At 42.6% G+C, this 22,176-nt stretch overlaps 1 protein-coding gene across 3 annotated transcripts in view; it reads right to left on the reverse strand.

Moving 5' to 3' along the window:
• Positions 1–1,191: 1,191 nt before the first annotated feature.
• The window catches only part of LOC140575524 (SH2 domain-containing adapter protein F), a 168,138-nt gene continuing 147,153 nt past the window's right edge, over positions 1,192–22,176 (reverse strand). For all 3 annotated transcript variants that reach the window (XM_072695885.1, XM_072695883.1, XM_072695884.1), the window contains 3 exons: positions 18,110–18,281; positions 17,464–17,583; positions 1,192–7,438 (listed from right to left, as the gene is read on the reverse strand). In XM_072695885.1, the coding sequence (XP_072551986.1) occupies positions 7,252–7,438; positions 17,464–17,583; positions 18,110–18,281 (479 nt within the window). In that variant the 3' untranslated portion in view covers positions 1,192–7,251. The remainder of the gene's footprint in view (positions 7,439–17,463; positions 17,584–18,109; positions 18,282–22,176) is intronic.

Here is a 22,176-nt window from a genome sequence, read left to right on the forward strand (position 1 = left end):
AAGGGAATAAACAGTTTGCAGTGGGGTTTGAATAGTTGAGTGCAACTGTAGGTAAAAAGTGACATTTATTATATTAAATTCAGATGTATTCATACAATTGTATGCAAAATGTTGGCCACCCCTGGTCAAATTAATTCATTTGTAAATAATTTCAAATCCACTACAGAAATAGGTATTTTTTATATTTATTATTTAACATATTGCAAACAAAAACATTATATATGGCATGTGCAAAAGTAATGGCACATTGAATGTTATGAAAAAGGTAAAAGTAAAGGTGCACGTATTTGTCACTGTACACTGTGTATACAGCGAAATGTGTCCTCCGCATTTAACCCATCCGAGGTAATGAACACACACACACACACTAGTGAACTAGGGGCAGTGAGTACACACACACACACCCAAAGCGGTGGGCAGCCAACTCCAGCGCCCGGAGAGAAGAGAGGGTAAAGGGCCTTGCTTAAGGGCCCAACAGTGGCAGCTTGCCGAGCCCGGGAATCGAACCACAACCCTGTTATCGATAACCCGGCGCTCTAAACGCTGAGCCACCACTGCCCACATACAGTACATATATATAATGTATACATATAATGTTATATTTAACGTTTAAATACATAAGAACTTAGAAAATCAACAAAACATATGGTAAATTTGAACAGAAGTGCCCAAGCATTTGCATACGGGTCGTTATATCATTTGCATACTGTCTCAACACAACTTTAAAAATGAATAATTACAAACTGCAGAGCAGCTTTAAAAATGTGCAGTTGTATAAATAATCCAGAAATTCTGCCTGAATTATTTTGTGGAAACCCGTAAAGTGACTGGACAGGGCCTGGAAGAGTTGAGTGACTCAGTATAGACCTTACAATCTTTTTCCCGTCATGGGCAGTGTGCACAGCAGTTAACAACAGATAAAACAGGAAGAAACGACAAAACACAGTTAGACCCATAAACTCTACTTTATTTCTCTGAACCTCAGTCCTCCACATCCCCGTCTAATACATTCAGTATATACATTTGGCCAAGAGAGACTGTACAGAAATGTTCCATTAGTGCATACACAGGAGGAAACGTACACCGACACACCATCGCCAAACTCAGGAGTCAAATGTAAAGAGACTCAGCCGAGGCAACGATGTATCGTCCAGCACAGGCACGCCCACGCACACTCCGCCCCCCCCCCCCCACAGACACACACACACACACACACTCACTCAGATGCACACTTGTACAAACCCACAATCGCACATGAGAACAGGGAAGCCAAAAGAAACCAGAAGCATTGAGCAAAGCTTCAGTGAGTAACACACACACGCACACACACACACACACACACTAGAGTAACAATTGTCTACAGAAGAAGATGCTGCTACAGATGCACAGACAGAATGATCTCTGGTGATTTCTCAATGATCTGCTTTCTTCTGTAATGCACCTGTTTTCTTCTCCTCACCTCCGCATCTTCAGCCTCCACCACTCAGATCCGCATGACGTCTCCATACCTTCACACACCACCGTAGTGTCTGCTCTTGTTTCCAGACCAGCACTCATTCTCCATCTCTCCACTTCACCTGCAGCTCATATACACTTCCTGTTCAATTTCCTGCTTCATCACATACACTTCATGTCCTTCTAATAAATGCACTCAGTATAGAATAGGATTCTATTTTACTTTGGAGCAGATCAACACAAACCTCTTGGCACCATGTCTAATGCCAGGCATTGGCTAGAGGGGTATAAAGCCCCCCAGCACTGAGCTGTGGAGCAGTGGAACTGTGTTCTCTGAAATGATGGCTGATGCTCCATCTAATTATTTTGGGATAAATTGGGGAGTTGGGGATGAGGTGAGGTGGTGATCATCCAACATCCTGACCTCACTAATGCTCTTATTGCTGAATGCAATCAAATCCTCACAGCAGTGCTCAGACAAAATAGTATTGGAGAGCCTGTACTGGACAGTAGAGACAGTTCCTCCAACAACAGCAGGATAAACTCTTTTCTAATACTCTTGCTTTTGGCAGAGGCAACAAATGAGCAGGTGTCCCAATACTTTTATCCATATAGCCTTTCTGAAGATATGCTCAAGGTTTAAAAAAACACTGATGTATTCCTCTCATATATGCTCAGAACTCATCAGTCTCATCAACGGCACGCATAACTAACTGGCCGGGCCTCTCAACATTCAAACACTACGCGTCCTCCTTTTCGTTAATTCAAAAAAATCAAGCACTAATACACAGAATTCCCTTTCTGGATTCTGGGGTCATCCCTGTCCACTGATGGACAGCCGACTCCACTTTCTCGTCTAAAAAACAGCAGCAGCCTTCTCTCCCTGACCCGCCTCTGTCTCAGCTGCAGCACAAAAACACTTCCAGGAAAGACACCCAGAACCATCTGATTCTCCTCTTTGGGAGGTCTGTGGGGTATTTTGGGGGAGGCAGCGGTGGTAGGTCATTTGAGATGGGAACGGCTGAGTGCTTGAGCTCAGTACTAGTCCGTTTGTACCACTGCAGCTGGACAAGGGGGGCTGACCGCACTTTTAGAAACAGATTGCCAAAAGCAACCAGAAGGTAGTTCTTCTATCATTCTCAAGCACACTGTTTAAACTCTCATGACAAGGGTCTAACAAGGCGGTACCTTAATTAGCACCATCCATTTCAGCCCACAGTGTTTCACCACCATAAAGGCTTCACCTTACGCTACCATCCATAAACATGAGAAAAAGGCCTTTCCACATAAGAGGCTTACCATCAGGCAACAAAGGCAGAAACATGGGCAAAGCCGTTGCATAATCAGGCTGTGCATTACACTCACACAGAAGACCGACAATAATAGTAAAAAAGTTTTGCATCATGAACTACAGTGAAAAAGTAAAGCTTAGAATTTAGCTGAATACGATACATTACATCCATACAACAAGGGCTGTCATCGTTGCTTCATGATCTGATCTGCACTGATCTCAACAAACTGGCTAAAGTTTGTTTAAATAGTAGTGTGCTGTTTGAATGATGATCCGGGACTCCACAGGCCATTATAAGCCATGTTCTCCTCAAGGGGGCGCTATTAGCACACAAAAGAGGAAACCCACACCAGCAGGATCTCACAAATGCACACCTGTTTGCGATTACACATTTTGCCAAGCACAGAGTTTTCTTGGCTGCCAATACATCTAATCCAACTAAGCAGCTCATTAACAACCCGTCCTGATTTTGAGTTTGCGTGTCAGAGCTGGGACTCTAAAACTCTAAAATGTGCTTGGCGAGGGGGCAGGCTATGGTACCCTGGAGGGTTAGGAATTCCAGGACTGGAAAATCTGTGATACATTAAGTAAATCGTAAATAGCATGTAGACTGTATACAGTAGCGGACTAGACAACAGCGGTGAAACAGTCTTACGCCCTCTGGTGGCTGGCTGCAGTACAACTTTTAACCCCAGCCAATCCCATGTGAATAGACAGAGCAGAACGGACACTTTAATTTAAAATTACATCACATCCAATTAAATTTTTGGCCAGTTGTGTTCTGCCAATTCTGCAAGCTCCCCCCACATCAACACCCCCCCCTGCTTTTCTTCACAGTTGATGTGTTTTAAAGGAGTTATTCAGTGAAGAGGTGAAGAGGTGATTGCCAGCTGTGGGCAAGCTGATAGACAGCTAATACTGACCGTCTGATTTTGTGAACAGGACAATAAATGGCATTCTGATGTACTTCAGCCAGTATAGGCACAGACACGGGGCTCACCGTCGCCCACTATGGGTGGGATTTGGCAGTTGAAAAAAATGGAGATACAAGATTTTTGTCTGACAGTAACTCTACATCTAATTAACTGACAGACTTATAGTCTTTTCCTCAGCTGTCTCAGTATGAGGCTGTATACGGGTATATAATTATGTCTAGCTGTGACACGTTCATTAGATTACTGTCTTAAAGCAACATCTCTCCAAATGTCTGAAGTCAATTTCTCAAAACCTTAAAAACATTAAAAGGCATTTCACTGAATTTGCTGATACATGCTGATACCCTGATAATGCATATTATAAGTTCTACTGCTGAATCTCTATTACACTCAAATCAGAGCCTGATAGACACACATTTGTGGATTTGCTTAGATTTTTAGATCTTTTTCAGAGACGCATTAGCAATCTATTCCTACAAACCAGTAACTGGTATATTATTGGATCATGACAATGACAGCCCTTGATACAGACTAAACTGTACTGGTGTAATATACTGAAATGATGGACACTCCTATCAAGCCGATTCTATGCATTACTTTCCTGTGTGTTGCATTTGGTCTACAGGTCACTACTCACACACTGGGCCATTCGTGAGGAAACAGACAGCGAGATGTAGCAGCACTACAAGCACATACCTGCAAGCATCATAGAAGTGTTTAAGAATTCTTTAAGCTCCTTTACACACATTAATTCATTCACTCACACACACACACACACACTTACACACACACAGGCAAAGAACAGAACGGGGAGAACATAAAAAGAGTCTCAGTCACCTTGTGTGGGAGTAAAAACACAGATATTAATAATCATCATTACTCCATAATAAATTACAGTCACAGAACATTCATCGAAAGCAGAACTTTTGGAAATAAAAAATAATCAGTTTGACAAACCGGACTGATTCGTTTTCTTGTTTTTGTTGATTTTCTTTTTTTTCTCCGTCATGCATTTAGAGTATAAGGCATGAACCGAACGTATGTCACTGGCATCACATACGAGTACAGAGTGACTTTACATACAAATGACGCTCTTTAAAAACAACCTCCGGAGAACACAAGTACACCACAACTTTTGATTGAATTTTGGAAGAAAAAAACAAAAGAAAGAATAAAAAGATGTTCTTAAACCAAAGGTACAATTTCGTGAAGACTGATGGGAGAAAGGAGGGAGCTGGATCAATATCTGCAATCTTATTGTACCTTATTGATCGGCTGATGGGTGAATTAAATTGATTTTTCTGAGGTAGACAATGCAGACATATTTCTTTCTCCCTAGTCAAGAGCATCCTAAGCTGAGGGGATTAAATGTAAAGTGGCTCATCTTTTAGAAAACGACTAAAAAGGTCCTTTTTTCACGCTTCGCTGGGCCACACAAGGCAATTCAGGTCCTCTTTACCATTATGGGACGACTCGGGTCAAATATGTTCTACATTATCTGAAATCTCTGGTTTCTCCGAGTGCATTCAACTGCCGCCGTGAGCCTGCACTGCTCAATACACGCTTGCAGCATCTCAATTACAACACATCAGAAGAGAATGTTCCTCTTAGAGACGCTTCAATCATTTGCATTTCTTTACTTAGAACTAGGCGCTACATCCTGGGCACCGTACATCTTCAGGGGCAGCATTCCTGTACAAATACCAGTGGCATCCTCCATTCTCTCAAATTTCATTATATGCAGTACATACATACAGTCGGCATTAGAGATTAATGTGATTTCATGGGCACTTCATTAAAAAAAGCCAACGTCACAGTAGACCACTGATCGCAAAACCTGGTTCCTTCCTACAGAGTCGAGTTCCAACCACAACAATCTGCTACAGATGCTTCAGTCAGTTCACCTCGATGAGAATCCATCTGGCTGGATCAGGTGGCTTATGCTGCATTTACATACTGATGGTGAAGGAATAGTGTCACTCTGTCATTCTGTGTATCACTGTGGTATAAAACCAACGATGGCTTGCAGCCAGACAGTGGTAGCATTACTGCATTGATGGTCTTGGCCACTAGTTTATCCTAAAAAGTGTTTTATTGAACATGACCTGGCACACCCGGACTGTAGCTATGAGTGTTCCAACTGTGACTGATGCCAAAAGCTGGGAAGACTGAATTACGGGACAGAATGATTGCTACCTCTGATCCACTGATAGCTACAGAGGCTTACATCAGCCTTGATGATATCTCCATTCTTCTTCTCTAAAGTTCTGGCAATTCTAAAATTAAACATGGCTTACAACACATTCGACTGAACGGTATTCCACAGTCGTAGATAGTACTACTGGAATTACAGTGCTGATCCTAGTAGTCCTACAAAAGGGACTTTAGGGAGGGATTTTAAACTAGGTACTGTTTGCTTCCACATCCAGTTTGGAATATCCAGTTTTGAGTATGCAACATCCATCTACCATCATAATGTAAAGGCAGAATTAGTCGGCTTAGTGAAGAGGTGGAGGGTGGCAGCAGGCTAGGAGAGTGTTGGAATTTGGATCTCTAGGATCTCCACGTTTGGTGACCAGTGCATTAGATGTTTGCAGTTCATCCGTTAATGTGACAGCTGTGACCAAGGTGAGCCAAATAATTATCAATGGAAAAAAATTAATGAATTTTGGTGCAATTTAGCAAGTGTTTCCTTCACTTTGGCTATTCAGTGCTCTTTTCAGTGCCCTTCAGATGTCAACACAGCCGAAGCAGACGTCAACTATGCTCATTTTTGCACCGTTTAAGCTGAACTTAACGCTAAACTAAGCTCACTCCGGAAGCCAGCGATGGAGATTGCCATTGAAAAGCATGTAAATTATGGAATTTCACAATTGCGACTGGACCTTAATACCAAATGCCTCTATAATGGTTTATAATGGTCTCTTCAGATGGTGGCTAGCATGATGAGATGCTCACTAGTGTTACAAGGTGTTGCACAGCTCCAGTTCATACGTCATTCCGGAGTGGCCCTTCCACAATGGTTTTGCGTGGCGTTTAATTACAGTGTGCATGATGCAGAATAGCAGGACAATCGATATGAAGCTAAAGTGTGGCTGCAGGTCTAAGGTCATGGACTACAGGTCCATGTGTACAGGCGATGTGAAAAGAGAGGGAGAAGAAACAGTTCAGAGATTAGACAGAGATTGGAGCAGATACAAGGCTGCTGAAGAGCTGCATTAGGCTGCTCAGGGGTCAGTGTTGGTTCGACAGTCCTCTGACCCGAATGGACCATGACGACTTAACGGCTGGAGATGGGCAGTCTTACCCGAGGAAGATCTGGCCCTGTGAAGACTCCCAGCCTTTCCAGCCATACCGGACTTGCTGTAGAGTGTTACAGTAGCACTGTGTACAAGTAGCCATTCATAAAGGCTTCATAAACACCATACAACCTGTCAACATCAGTCAAAGCAACTTATACAACAAACTCACTGCAATGAAAGACTATATCCATCTGTTTCGGATCAAACAACGTGTTCCGGGGCATCTACACAGCGTGTTTGTTCTGAGATGAAGCAGGTTACCGGCGGGCTATAGTGTCCGTATGGCCACGGGGTACAGCAGGGACATATGCTCGGCTCCTTTGATTGGCAGCTTGCGGCTGGAGTAGAAGTGGATGATTTCTGGCACGCTGTCGAAGAGACAGCTGTTCTGGCCCAGGATGTACTTATTGTCTTTGGTTCGTGAGAGCTTCATATGCATGAAACCTTGGCTACTCCTGAAGAGATAGAGAAAAGGAGAGAAAGGGTGAGCATACAACCAAAAAGAATACTTACAGCATGTACATTCTTAAAAATAAAGCTGCTACAAAGGCTTTTTTGAGCGATACCATACAAGAACCACTTTTGGTTCCATGAAGAACCATGTACACTATATGGACGAAAGTAAAGGGACACCAGTCAAAACAGGGGTATTAAAAATAACTGTTGCTGCTTTTGTTGGAGTATCTGTCTCTACTGTTCAGGGAAGGCTTTATATTAGATTTTGGAGCATTGATGTCAGGATCTGATTGCCATTCAGCGACAATTACATTAGTGAGATTCCCAACTTTCCAACCCAAACCAAAAGTATTGGATGGAGCACCATCCATCATTCCAGAGAACACAGTTCCACTGCTCCACAGCTCAATGCTGGGGGACTTGATACCACTCTAGCTCACGCCTGGCATTAGGAATGATGCCAATAGGTAGAGAGTCGGACTAAACAAAGCTGTGTGTGCATTTTGAACATCAGTGTCAGCAATAGGTGCAACTTAAAGTAGCGGAATGCATTCATTAGAAGGGGTGTCCACAAACATATGGTCATATAGTGTGTGTTAAAGAGATTTGTGTGAGGGACCATTACATTTGTAAAGAACCTTTACATCAAGTCAAGTGAATCTTTCTTATTGCCTTAACTTTGGTTCCAATCATTTTGGGCCGATTATGTCCACCATTAGGCCCATTTGACTTAATATGATGATACCAATATGCTTCTTTGGAGTTGAGATGAAAGAACAGAAAAGATTAAGAATGACTGAACAGAAAGAAAAAAAAAAGCAGATGCTGATTGGATCTCAGCCATGAGAACGCTTGAGGTTTTGCGCCTCATTAGGGCCACATAAGGCAGGGAAAGGTATGGCCAGAAGAGTTGTGCTGTAATGAGTGTGCCGCCGCCGCCGGTTAAGGCGAGAAATCGTCACTGGGCTGGTCAATTTAAAACGCAAATTAAGAGCTCGTCCTCCGAACGCCTCTGAGGGAGAGGAAGCTGCATCTAGTGTTTCCTTAACCTAATTAGAGAGCAGTAATTTCAGTGTTTTACTGTAGAGCTCTTAAGGCAGCTGTGATTGCAGTGCTGTGTGGTCTATGAGCTTGCTCAGGAGGTTTAACTGAATGAAAAATGCTGCTGAAGGAAAGCCATTTGCTGGCTGGGGATAATGCTGCGAGCGAGGCGTTCATGGCACAGGCGTTTGATCACCGAGATAGCAGAAAAACACGACGGGAAGGAAAAAGTCGTCAGCAGTCTATACATCAGAGCATGGTACACTATCACCAGCTTTACAACAGGAGAGCAAGCATAGGAGCTGATGAATGAAGGGATTTGACCTCATCTTCACCTACTTATTGCTTAAAGAGCCCATATCACACATTTCTCTTGTATGTTATTAGTTGTATTTGTTTCCGACAGGCTATGTATGGTTTGTGTGGGGCTGTAGCTTTGCATCACCATTTTCTAACCCATCTTTATAGTGTGTATGAATACAACAGGCTGTTTGTGTTACTGAATCTTTAAAGGTGCCCTAGAATGGAAAACTGTATTAACTATTTATTTCATAGTTGAATACTGTTTGGTAAATGGAGCTGACATATTTACCCTGAACCTCAAACACTGTTATGTCCTCCTTCAACATGTTCTTGTTACAGTGCTAAGCCATGCTAGGCTAAAATGTGTGGCTACTTTGATCCATCACTGTGACATAAACCAACCAATAAAGTAAAGTAAAAGTAAAGCATTTACTTATTTATTATTTTTTTCAAAAGCTCACAATAAATTAAAGTCTGAGGTAAAATAACAAGGTGGTAAATAGGCTTGTTAAATGACATCTGAGCATTTTTGTCTCCAAACAAAGTCACATACTTACTATTTCTGTCAACGAGAAAGGACCACCATAGATAATCCTATTATTTGGGCGGTGGGCCATTCTCAGCACTGTGGTGACACCAGCATAGGCATGGCATGGGAGATGTATAAGTGTATCAGGCACAAAAACACCAGACACTTTGTTCAGCTAATCCAAGACTTCTGAAGACAGTATTAAGATAAATCAGGTGAGGGGAATCAGGATGTTGGATGTCCACGGGATTGCAGACCTAGATTGTAGACACTGTGTACAGTGTTTATCACCAATGCTGTTGTCCCAGAGACATACATGATTGAAACCAGCACAACACTACAACGTCGCTCTCACCTCTGTGCTGAGACAGGTCCACCACCCACATACCATCTGGTCAGCAGTGGTCTTACTGTGGTCCTTTTCTACTGACGGATGGGTTAGAGGGAGGCTGATGCCTGACTTTTACTGTAAACCTACAAAGCAGTTGTAATGTGATTCGCTTTGGGCTGAAATGTACAAAACCAACTGCCTGCAATCCTCAGGGACATCTTCAATCAGTCACTCTTGTCGGATATGTGGTTTCCTTTGGAAAACTACAATGCTCCATTTGCTTCTCGACAGTCAGGAACAGTCAAGCATTTCATCATTTTCCCACCTCTTCCATTTCAGTAACTCTGCTACATCTGTCTGCAGTAACAGCACTACCACTCCATTGTGAATACATGAGCTAAAATGCTGTAGGTTGAATACGAAGGGTATATGGATATCACAGTCATGATACATTTAAAACAGGCTGATTTTGCGGCTTATTTTCTATTTTCTCGACTGTCGTAAACTTTAACAGTTGACTGGTGTTGGGTGGAACACTTTTGCCCTTAAAAGCGAGGATAAGGACCCTTTAATAAAGAACACTCGCAAAGAGTGCAACACACTACTACACAACTATAAATTAAAGCTTGGTCCATCCCTCACTTATCTCCTAATTGTATTTGCAAAGAAGGCTCCAGGCTCCACTGGGTGATGACCACAACATGCTGGAGAGATAGCACTGTAGACATAGCTGGCCTGAGAGAATGCCTGCAAGCACCTTGTGTTGTGTTAAATATAGCAGGACTTAATTACACAAAATGGCAAATCTGACGCTGCTAAGAATAAAGCATTTGACAGAACGATTCTGTTGTTTTTCCTGATCTTTGAACTGTGGGCTTTCTAACCACAAGATCACATTGCTCAATGTCCTGCAAAAGTCTTGTATCTCCATTTATGCTGTTTTTCACTTCATTTAATTTGGTAGGTGTTCTTTCTATTGTGTCACAATTTCCTTTTGTGTTATATTTGCACATTGGAGCCTGAAGATACGCACTTTTGTTTAGCTATGCACTCCTGCTGTATAGTCTAAATGACAATAAAGTTCACTTTGACTTGGATTTCATGATGAATCAACCAATAGAAATGCTTACAAATAACCTGGAATTAAATATTTATAAGATAAGATAATCCTTTATTAGTCCCGCAGTGGGGAAATTCACAAATTCACAAATTTACATTAAGGTTTCATTCTGAGGCAAAATAACAGGGTTGTAAATAGGCTTGTTAAACAAAGTAAGACTTATTTATGCTTAATACTGGATATGAATATGGATATGGATATGGACGGAGCCTGCTGTCTGTACTCTGTGTTCATTTTGTCTGTATTTGTGCACGATTACTGACAACTTACAGATGCTGAAGGAACGTAGCAGTACCACTGGAAATTGTGAAGGCAGTGTAGCCAGTAGCTCAAGCAAAACACGGCCTGGCTCAGAAACAGTTGACTCTGAACTGCCCTGTAGTGGATGCACTGCTTAACAAACATGCCAAGGTAAAGGGCGCATGTGGGCAGTGATGGTTACACTTCAAACAGATATACGTATATACTCAAAAGCATTCTTTGCACCTCCAAAAGGAAAATAGAGCGAAGAGACTCTGGTGTTTTCTGTGCCCTTGGTCTCTTTCTCAGAATGAAGTGTTGATCTTTTGACACTGTACTAATTCAGCATGATTTAGATCCAGAGATCATCAGTTCAATACAATCGTTTCATGGTTAAGCAAGTATGTTTGGGTCTGCTGAGACAATCTGTAATTACAGTACCCTTCAGCCACGCTCACCATGAAATATAAATAAACTCCATCACCTCCATCCTTTCAAACTCGTCCCTCCCCTCCGGCTCGCTTGATTAGCCGGCTATCATTAACTGAGGCTTCATCATGAGAGGCCATTTCAGAGACCGCAGGCCGCCGCGAGGCTCTTAAACGTGGCCAGCGGAGGGAGAAGCGCTGTAAGGCTAAAAGCACTTTTCCAAAGCACCTCTGATTAATCTCTCCATCACGGCAGAGGGAGAGACAAAGAGGGGGAGGCCTGAGGTAAAACCCCTAAATTCCGCACTATGGAGTTGGTTTAGCTGTGAATTTCAATCCGATTATTCCCACAAGGGTTTGAGTGGCCACGGAGTGGCTTATCTCATCTGGAAAACACAAACAATGCAAAAACACAATTTATCACGATGGCTGATAAGCGAGACACGCCGACAATCACTCCAGACGAGAGTGATGCTTTGCTCTGTTTTTTTTTTTCCTACTCCTGGATTCATCTCACGTCTGAGATTTGTATAAAGGGTCTTTGCAGTACAAGACACTGACTTGTACCTCGCAATCCCCTGAGCAGGGGGGGGGCGGTTTGCTTATCTTTAGCCATTCAGTTCTGCGTGTGACAGCACCTTGGCTGACCTTCTAATCGCAGTAAAGCTAGTGTACTGGACTACACTGGGGCAAGGCAAACAACGGAGCATGTCTATTTTTAGTTACGGCATCTAGATATGAATAGCAGGATATTAATCTCTGTCTTTAGCTTATGATATGCTTCATCAGCTGAGCACACCAGTGGAAAATTGCTAATTGAAACTTTCCACAATGGAAACAAGCCCTGAGTAGGCGAGGGATAAGCTGTTTGAATAAACTTAGTGCCCAGTGGCCTCCGGATACTGATGTTTTATTGGTCACCTTTCACAGTTACGGCTTTCATACATGCACAACATGAAGTAAACTGTTTTTACCAGAAGAGCCGTGATACTATGCGGACAGACATGTATTCGATTAATTTGTATCATTTATAGTGTATTCTTTTTGTACAATCTTAATGGGGGGAGGGATGAAGCACCCCACAAGAGTTGAGCTCTCAGGTAAAGTTGACCAGTTGTCTGTCCATAATTAGCGTGTTTGGGCTAAGGCTTGTTCACAGTCATCATTAGGAAAGACCAGGTGATGTTCATTTCAAAGCTTAATCAACACTCAAACCGTGTCCCCTTAATCAGCAGCCGTGGTCTCCACTGAGCAGCTGCCTAAGGCTCTGAACAGTTATGCATACAGAGCAGGAGAAGGCTATGAGAATATAGCCAAGCATTCTCTGGTAGCTGTTTCCTCAGCTAAGACAAGTCAGACATGGCTGTTAACAGGAACGGCAGAGCTTCGAGTCTGGCTGACTGAAGCCCCACTTATAAACGTTTATACGATAATGACTCGAGCAAGTACTGACTAACGACTGAGAAACTGCTACTGGAAAGACAGGAAGCTGCATTTAAAGTCCTCACTCGCTAAGCTAGCCTTTGTTTAACTAGCTCAGCTACAGCTCCACCGAGTATCAGGTAAAGGTAAAGGTGCACGTATTTGTCACTGTACCACGTACAGCGAAATGTGTCCTCTGCATTTTACCCATCTGTGGTGGTTAACCCAGATGCGGTGGGCAGCCAACCCCAGCACCTGGGGAGCAGAGAGGGTGAAGGGCCTTGCTTAGGGGCCCAACGGTGGCAGCTTGCCGAACCCACAACCCTGTCATCAACAGCCTGGAGCTCTAACCGCTGAGCCACCACAGACAGCCCCAGTCAGACAGCCTTAGCTGCCGACACAAGTGTTTTCAGAACAAAAACTCATGTCTGAGAGAGTGAGGTGACAGCCAGCTATCTAGGCCTGTTTAAGTTAGCTAGATAGCATGCTAAACACCACAACACCTCGGCTAATTTAGGCTCAAATCACGCATTTTTAAAGGATAAAACCCTTTATTGCCAAACTTGAAACTTCAGAGTGTGACATTAGCAGTCAGTGAGCACCTACAGCGCACCCACCCTGATGCTCTTTTAAATGCACATGGGGGAATAAGCTTATTTGGTTGTGAACTAGATAGACACAGAACAAACATTTGACACATCAGACTAATTTTGAATACCGTCCTCATTTTAATATACTGTCAGCATTTTTAAATATTGTGGCAGTCAATGTTACCCTTATTCCTCCCAAAGCTAATCCACGGTGAAAGCAAACAAGTGATAATAAGCCTCCCACCCAGACGAGCCCTGAATTGGCCACGGGTGCAGATTTATGTATTCGGGACAAGTGTGAAAGCACCATTTAAAGACTGTGGTGGTGCACCGTTCTACTGTGCAGCAACACCTGCACAATATTCTCCTTTAACCCCATTACACAATTTAGCTTTAGATGTTTTCACAGGGGTTTCACAGGAGCACAGGGGTTGATCAATCGAATGCTTTGGGCTTGTGTTGCAGCCAGTGGCATAGGAAACTTGTAATGTGCGTTATTGTGGGTTAATATGGTAGACAGTGTTTTTAAATGATTTTGCTAAGTCAGCTAAGAAGGCTTAACAAGGTCTGAGAATAAACTGTAATGTATTCCACATACCAGCCCCCTGACTTTATATCAAACATATCCATGAAGAGCTGTATTAAATTGATATTAGATCTGTTAACGGGAGGAGATGAACTGGTAGGGCATGAGATGTGTATCCGTGCGACAGCCGAAGACCTAATCTCGATGCAAAGCACATGCTGACGACTTTGTGGCGACATTAATATTTCAGCCGGCTCAGACATGAAGCATTTACACCTAAAGGTCTCTGTGGATATGATTCGTCTTCGTGTAGGGTCCCGATTGATGAAGGCAGAGGTTTGCACCTGAGGACGGCTTAAGCCTTCTGCGATGTGCTGCTGGAATACTGACATATGCAGCAGCACTGCTCCAAACATTATAATGTGGGTTAACCTTTATGAGGCCAGACTCTAATGGTACTTTATAAGGTACCATTAATACACATAATAGAAAAGGCAGTAAGTTCACCTCACTACCTCTCTTCTAGCCTCCTTCTCTCTGTGTGTATCTGCATGTATGTGAATGTAAAAGGAAGGGTCGCTATAGACATGTCTGCCAGCCACAGACTATGTTACCCAAAGTCACTTTTTTCAGAGAGATATTACAGTATTAATATTATTGTACAGTATTAGGATTGAAAGATGTCTTGGTTAATCACCTACATTTAAGGCAAGGTGAAATGTGTGGAAACCATTGCTTGAAGTCTACAGAATGCTGCTGGGCTATTTCAGCATGTCTATATTTGACCAGATCTACTGTAATGCACTGTGTAACTGCATTCACTTAATTCAGGTAGGCTTTGACGCTGCAGCAGTGTGACATTCAACAAGCCCCTTACCCCTTCTCCCCTCAGACACCATCCCTCCCACCACTCCCTCCATCTCCTCCCCCGCGAGCCAGCGAGCGAGCGAGCAAGAGGACACTGCATTAAAGGTGACTGGCTTCACGGTCACAGAGTCTTTACCAAATGTCAGAGCAGCCGAAACTAACTAGGGGGCCGTCACCTGCCGACACACAAACATCTCCCCACCGCCACAGGGGGAGGTTTGCAGCGGGCGGACATACAAAGAATATGTGGTCACTTTATGACAGGTGAGGTGGACACAGATATATGAACATTTATATAATTGTATTTGCATGGACAAAATTATTGGGACGTCTGCTCATTCATTCAAGCAAGGGTATTAAAAAAGGCTTTCCAATAGATTCTTAACTCCCCAGCTTATCCCAGAAGTACTGGATGGTGCACCATCATTCTAGAGAACATAGTTCCACTGCTGCACAGATCAGTGCTGGGGGGCTTTAAAGCCCTCAAGCCCAAACCTGGTATCATCTTTATCTGCTTTAGAGAGTTCGATTCTATTGGCAATACTTCTCTACAAGGTCTTGACAAGCTGTGTGTGTGTGTGCATTTGCACATCCGTGTCAGCAATGGGTGAACTTAAAATAGACTGCATTCTTTAGCAGGGGTGTCCACAAACATTTTTGTGGACACCTGCTGCTCCAGAGTTGTTTTTGAAACCAAGAGTGACATCAGGGAGTTTGTTTTCCCTTTGCTGCAGCAACTGCCTTAGACTAGAAGCTTTACAATAGATTTTGCTGTGAGGATTTGATGGCTTTCGTCCATGAGAGTTTTAATGGTCAGGTACAAATAACTGATGATTAGTTATAGATCGAAAATGCCACCCAATTGTCCATTTATTCATGTATACTCATGGTCACCTACGCTCACACATCTGATCCAACCAATCAGAGACTTGTCAATGCAATCGAAAGTTGGAATGTGGTGAGAAGGGGTTGGGTGTAAAGTCTGCAGTAAGGTGGATCTTCAGAAGAAGGGGTGGTGGGGACACTTTTCCCTCAGCCTGTCCGCCTGATTTTACTGCTGAAATTAATAACTAACCTTTAAAACGCTCTGTCTCCATATTAATTCTGGAACTGTGTCCGTGATCAGCCATCGACCAATAAAACGCTCGGCACATTTGTTCCTGTTAGCTGTTAATCATAGTTCCCCTTATAAACCCACAGGCTCCTCCTCAGTAATGTAGTATCCTCCTGATATGTTCCCATGACTGGAACATGATCAGCTTGAGCTGAGAGTGGAACAGTTAAACTAAGAAGACTAAGGGTCTACAGGTTGCCATAGATACGGTTTAATGTCTCCTTAACCTACATAAAAAGACTTTTAATATCTGATATATTAAAACTGGAAAGCGCGAGAGGGGGGGGGGTTATGAACGCTGAAGCACATCAGCAAATCACCAGATGAAACCAAGCGGGAAGAATATCTGAAAGAATGACGGATGAAAGTATGGATAGATGGATGAAGGAAGAGAGAAAATTCATTTAAAGATGTGTGTGTGTGTGTGTGTGTGTTTCTGCGTGTGTGTGTGTGAGCAGAAGGTTAAGAGGTGATGGATATTTCCACCTGAGGAAATGCTGAGTGAGTAGAAGAGTAGAGATGTAAGTCATAACCTTAGGAGGCTGCAGCTGAGCTGAAGGTGAGGAGGTGTGTGGAGAGACTCTAGGTGCCTTTTGAGGAGCAATTTTAGAACATCTGGAAGCTTTTGCCTCTCTCTTTACCTCTCTCACTGCTTGAATGGAAATTAGCTAATAAAGGTGAACTAAGGCACTGGATTGGCTAAATGACCTGATGTCATTTTTTTTAATGAGCAAAGATTGAACACGCCATATGAGGAATGACTAAAACCTAACATACTTTGAAAAGATGAAGAATCTTCCTGCAAATTCATTTAAATGTATGTGTATCACAACTTTTCAAGATTAGCAATCCTACTGGGCCTGATGCACATTCCTCTGTGTGTACAATAAACCTTTTGTTTTATAGATACGGTTTTATTAATGGTATATTACTTATCTGTTTAATCACTTTCAGTAATTTGTACTTGAAAGACAGTCAGGGTTGAAGTGGTTTGGGTGGGGCCATTCTAAGTTCTATAAATATGGAGGAAACATAGCAAACCACGGTATTCGAATGTGGTCTTATATAGTAAAATAGTTTTTTTTATGTTGAAAACATTTTTTATGAATACCTAACATGTGCAGATTGGTGGTAGACAGTGGTCTTCAGATCCCACTGTTCTGATTGCTTAAAAAGTCAACTTCTCAGATTTTATGAATATGATGGTGAGTTTCTATACTATGACAGTTTGAAAAAATAAAATGCAACTTTATTGCAATATATCGTCTTGCTTACTGTATCACAATATACCACAAAACATTGCATCGTAACCCCTGTATTGTGATATGTATTGTATCCCCAAGATCTTACCAATACACAGCCCTGTTATTTATGTAATGACCCTTTCCTACATTATACTTCTGGAATATGAACCGTTTTCTGTATCCAGTCGTGTAGCTAAAAAGAGCCGCTGCTAGAGGAGTGTGTTCGTGTACAGAGCACAGCAGTGTTATTAAAGGACATGTGTTCTTACTTGAGAGAGAGGGAGAAGTCATTCTTGCTGGTCTCGCTGTTTCTCACCAGGTAACTGGCCTCTTTACATAACCTCAACAATGACTCAGCATCTGTCCGACTGATCGCTCCATGATACCAGCTGAGAGAAAGAGAGAGAGAGGGAGAGAACAAAAAAGAGAGGGAGAAAAAAAAATCTTATGATTGGCATCAAACGGAACATAAAAAGATCAAATGTGATGTTACAGAGCAAAAAAAATAAAATAATAATATGATCTGCCAATATATTCTTAAAATATAAAGGTGCCACAAATGGTTCTTTGAGTGATGCCAATTAAGAACCACTTTTGGTTCCATAAAGAACAATGTTTTAGAGATGTGCTGCTAAAAAACCTTGAAACTGGTAGCAAACCTTTTTTTCCACTTCAAACTTTAAACCTTCTCAAGGTTCTGCACTATTACAATGGTTCTTTATAGAACCAAAAGAGGTTCTTCTAGCATTTGTGGCATATAGATAGATCAAGCTTATTACATATCAGGGAAATGCTACAACAAAAATAGAGGCCACATTGTGGGACTGTGGAAAAGAACTAAACTTGCGATCTGAGCCCACAGTTCCGCAGTTCGGCTGCAGTGCAGCTGGAAGGCCTTCATTCAGACACACTCACAACTGGCTCTCCAGGGGCATGGAGGGGTCAATGCGCTCTCCCAGCGTCCCGCAGTGCTCCACTGAGCTCATCTTGGTGCTGACCAGGCAGCCGCTGGAGTGGCGCTGAGGGGGCCGTGATTTGCCCTCTTTAGTGGGAGACATCCTGCACTTGTCCACCCCCTCGAACTGGACTGTAGCAGAGAGACACAAACAGAGCAAAGATTACAAAAACAGTCCCTCACTTACAGACGCTTACACTACAGGCCAACACTGTGAGGGCCACACTAGAACACAATGGGCCTCATTCACCAACTGCTCTTATGAAGAACTCTGTGCTTCTTAAAACCCACCTATGAAGTTTCTGACATTTGCCAATGCTTTCCTACTTAGGATACAGCACCCCATCATTCTGGGAGCAGTTGAACACATCCTGACTGAAGAACAAGAGTACAAAACTCTTCGGAAGATACAGTGGGGAGAACAAGTATTTGATACACTGCTGATTTTTCAGGTTTTCCCACTTGCAAAGCATGTAGAAGACTGTAATTTTTATCATAGGTACTCTTCAACTGTGAGTGATGGAATCTAAAACAAAAATCCAGAAAAATACATTGTATGATTTTTAAATAATTAATTTCCATTTTATTGTGGGAAATAAGTATTTGATACACCAGAAAAAGAAACTTAATATTTGGTACAGAAACCTTTGTTTGCAATTACAGAGATGAGACGTTTCCTGTAGTTCTTGACAAGGTTTGCACACACTGCAGCAGGGATTTTGGCCCACTCCTCCATACAGATCTCCTCCAGAGCCTTCAGGTTTCGTGGCTGTCGCTGGGCCACACGGACTTTAAGCTCCCTCCAAAAATATTCTATTGGATTCAGGTCTGGAGACTGGCTAGGCCACTCCAGGACCTTAAGATGTTTCCTACGGAGCCACTCTTTAGTTGCCCTGGCTGTGTGTTTTGGGTCGTTATCATGCTGGAAGACCCAGCCACGACCCATCTTCAGTGCTCTTACTGAGGGAAGGAGGTTGTTGGCCAAAATCTCACGATACATGGCCCCATCCATCCTTCCCACAATACGGTGCAGTCGTCCTGTCCCCTTTGCAGAAAAGCATCCCCAAAGAATGATGTTTCCACCGCCATGCTTCACGGTTGGGATGGTGTTCTTGGGGTTGTACTCATCATTCTTCTTCCTCCAAACATGACGAGTGGAGTTTAAACCAAAAAGTTCTATTTTTGTCTCATCAGACCACATGACCTTCTCCCATTCCTCCTCTGGATCATTCAGATGGTCATTTGCAAACTTCAGACGGGCTTTGACATGCGTTGGCTTGAGGAAGGGCACCTTGCGTGCACTGCAGGATTTTAATCCTTGACGGCGTAGAGTGTTACTGATTGTTTTCTTTGAGACTGTGGTCCCAGCTCTATTCAGGTCATTGACCAGGTCCTGCCGTGTAATTCTGGGCTCATTCCTCACCTTCCTCAAGATCATTGATGCTATACGAGGTGAGATCTTGCATGGCGCCCCAGACCGAGGGAGATTATCCGTTATTTTGCATTTCTTCCATTTTCTAATAATTGCACCAACAGTTGTTGCCTTCTCACCAAGCTGCTTGCCTATTGTCCTGTAGCCCATCCCAGCCTTGTGCAGGTCTACAATTTTATCTCTGATGTCCTTACAAAGCTCTCTGGTCTTGGGCATTGTGGAGATGCTGGAGTCTGACTGATTGAATGTGTGGACAGGTGTCTTTTATACAGGTAACGAGTTCAAACAGGTGCAGTTAATACAGGTAATGAGTGGAGAACAGGAGGGCTTCTTAAAGAAGAAGTAACATGTCTGTGAGAGCCAAAATTCTTACTGGTTGATAGATGATCAAATACTTATTTCCCACAATAAAATGGAAATTAATTATTTAAAAATCATACAATGTATTTTTCTGGATTTTTGTTTTAGATTCCATCACTCACAGTTGAAGAGTACCTATGATAAAAATTACAGTCTTCTACATGCTTTGCAAGTGGGAAAACCTGAAAAATCAGCAGTGTATCAAATACTTGTTCTCCCCACTGTATTGCTGAATGAGGCTCATGATGCTAGATGGTGAAGGCTTGATGGTTAATTTGTGAATAATAAAACTGCTTAATGTGAGCACCCTGTGCGTGTGTAACACCCTTCCAACATAATTATAACTAAAGCAGTGCTTGATACGCTGGGTTGCAGTGTGGGAATGGGTGTGGGTCGCAAAGGCCTTTTTTGCTAGACTGATCTTAAAAAAGTGTGTGTGGAGGCCAACATAGCCTGGAGCAATTTACACATAAAACTACACACGTAGCAAAAAAGGGCTCTATACTGTGCTGAAAAAAGGGTTCCCATACTAATGTAATAGGCAAAGACTGAAACTGCCCATGTTTGATCACTGAGAGCGCTCTCGGCTGTTGTGAAGGTTAAAAACATCCCGTAGATACAAGTTTGTGTGTGTATGTATGTATGCACAGTGACCAGGTGTGTGAGATTGGGGGCCTGGGGGGCTGTACTCTACCTGAGAGAGAAACGTGGGAATGTACTCTGACAGAATATCCAGTAAACACTCTACTCTTATCTACAAGAGCTAGCATGAGAACTGACTAGTCTGATACCTGTCCACTGATAACACAAGTCAAACACACACACACACACACACACATGCACAGTGCCCGTTATAGGAGTCTTTCTGCTCTGTCACTCCACAGCTATTACAGCCAGACTTGTCATAACTACAAACACTACAGATTCAATGATTCTACAGTTATTCCTTTTATATGGTAAAACTTCACTCACTGCAGATTCATACTGGGTTACAATTACACCACAGTTATTACAGTCAGCCTATACAAACTTCACACACTGCAGATTCATACTGGGTTACAATCACACCACAGTTATTACTGTCAGCCTGTAAGAACTTCACACACTGCAGATTCATACTGGGTTACAATCACACCACAGTTATTACTGTCAGCCTGTAAGAACTTCACACACTGCAGATTCATACTGGATTACAATCACTCCACAGTTATTACTGTCAGCCTATATGGACTTTACACACTGTAGATTCATACTGGATTACAATCACGCCACAGTTATTACTGTCAGCCTATATAAACTTTACACACTGCAGATTCATACTGGATTACAATCACTCCACAGTTATTACTGTCAGCCTACATGAACTTTACACACTGCAGATTCATACTGGGTTACAATCACTCCACAGTTATTACAGTCAGCCTATACAAACTTCACACACTGCAGATTCATACTGGGTTACAATCACTCCACAGTTATTACTGTCAGCCTGTAAGAACTTCACTCACTGCAGATTCATACTGGGTTACAATCACACCACAGTTATTACTGTCAGCCTGTAAGAACTTCACACACTGCAGATTCATACTGGGTTACAATCACACCACAGTTATTACTGTCAGCCTGTAAGAACTTCACTCACTGCAGATTCATACTGGGTCACAATTATTGGCAACAGTGTAATATAGCAGATTCTGTGGAGTCCCACAATGTTCTGTTTTAGGGTTTGTGAATTGTAGTAATGCAGTTATGAGACTGAAGAACTGAAGTGTGTGCTTACACACAGGGTTTCATGGGTTAATATTAAAATCACTGCTAAAAATGACTAACATTATTTCATCTATGAAAACTTTCACAGTGCATGTGAGAGAGTACTGCTCAGTCTCTGACAGACCACATTTGTAATTCAATGCACCCGGGCACATACTTTCTCTCCCTCATCATGCACACACACTCTCTCTCTATTTTAAACTCTATCACTGTAATTACTCTGAATGGACAGTATAACTTGCGGCTCTCAGGATCTTTACGGCACTTAATCGACGTTTAGCGCTGCGGAGAGCAGCGGGAAACACTCTGGGCTTACTGCAGGACATCGCACCCTCACACTTTAACACCAGTCCCTACATAGCACTGTGCTCTGCTCACAAACCCACTACAACATGTTCAGGAAGAGGAATTCTGGTGAGTTCTCAGCCCAGCTAATATGCTGACTGCAACAGTGAGTGTCTCCAG

Source organism: Salminus brasiliensis, chromosome 13, assembly GCF_030463535.1.
Source record: "Salminus brasiliensis chromosome 13, fSalBra1.hap2, whole genome shotgun sequence".
In the NCBI taxonomy this organism is placed as follows: Eukaryota; Metazoa; Chordata; class Actinopteri; order Characiformes; family Bryconidae; genus Salminus; species Salminus brasiliensis.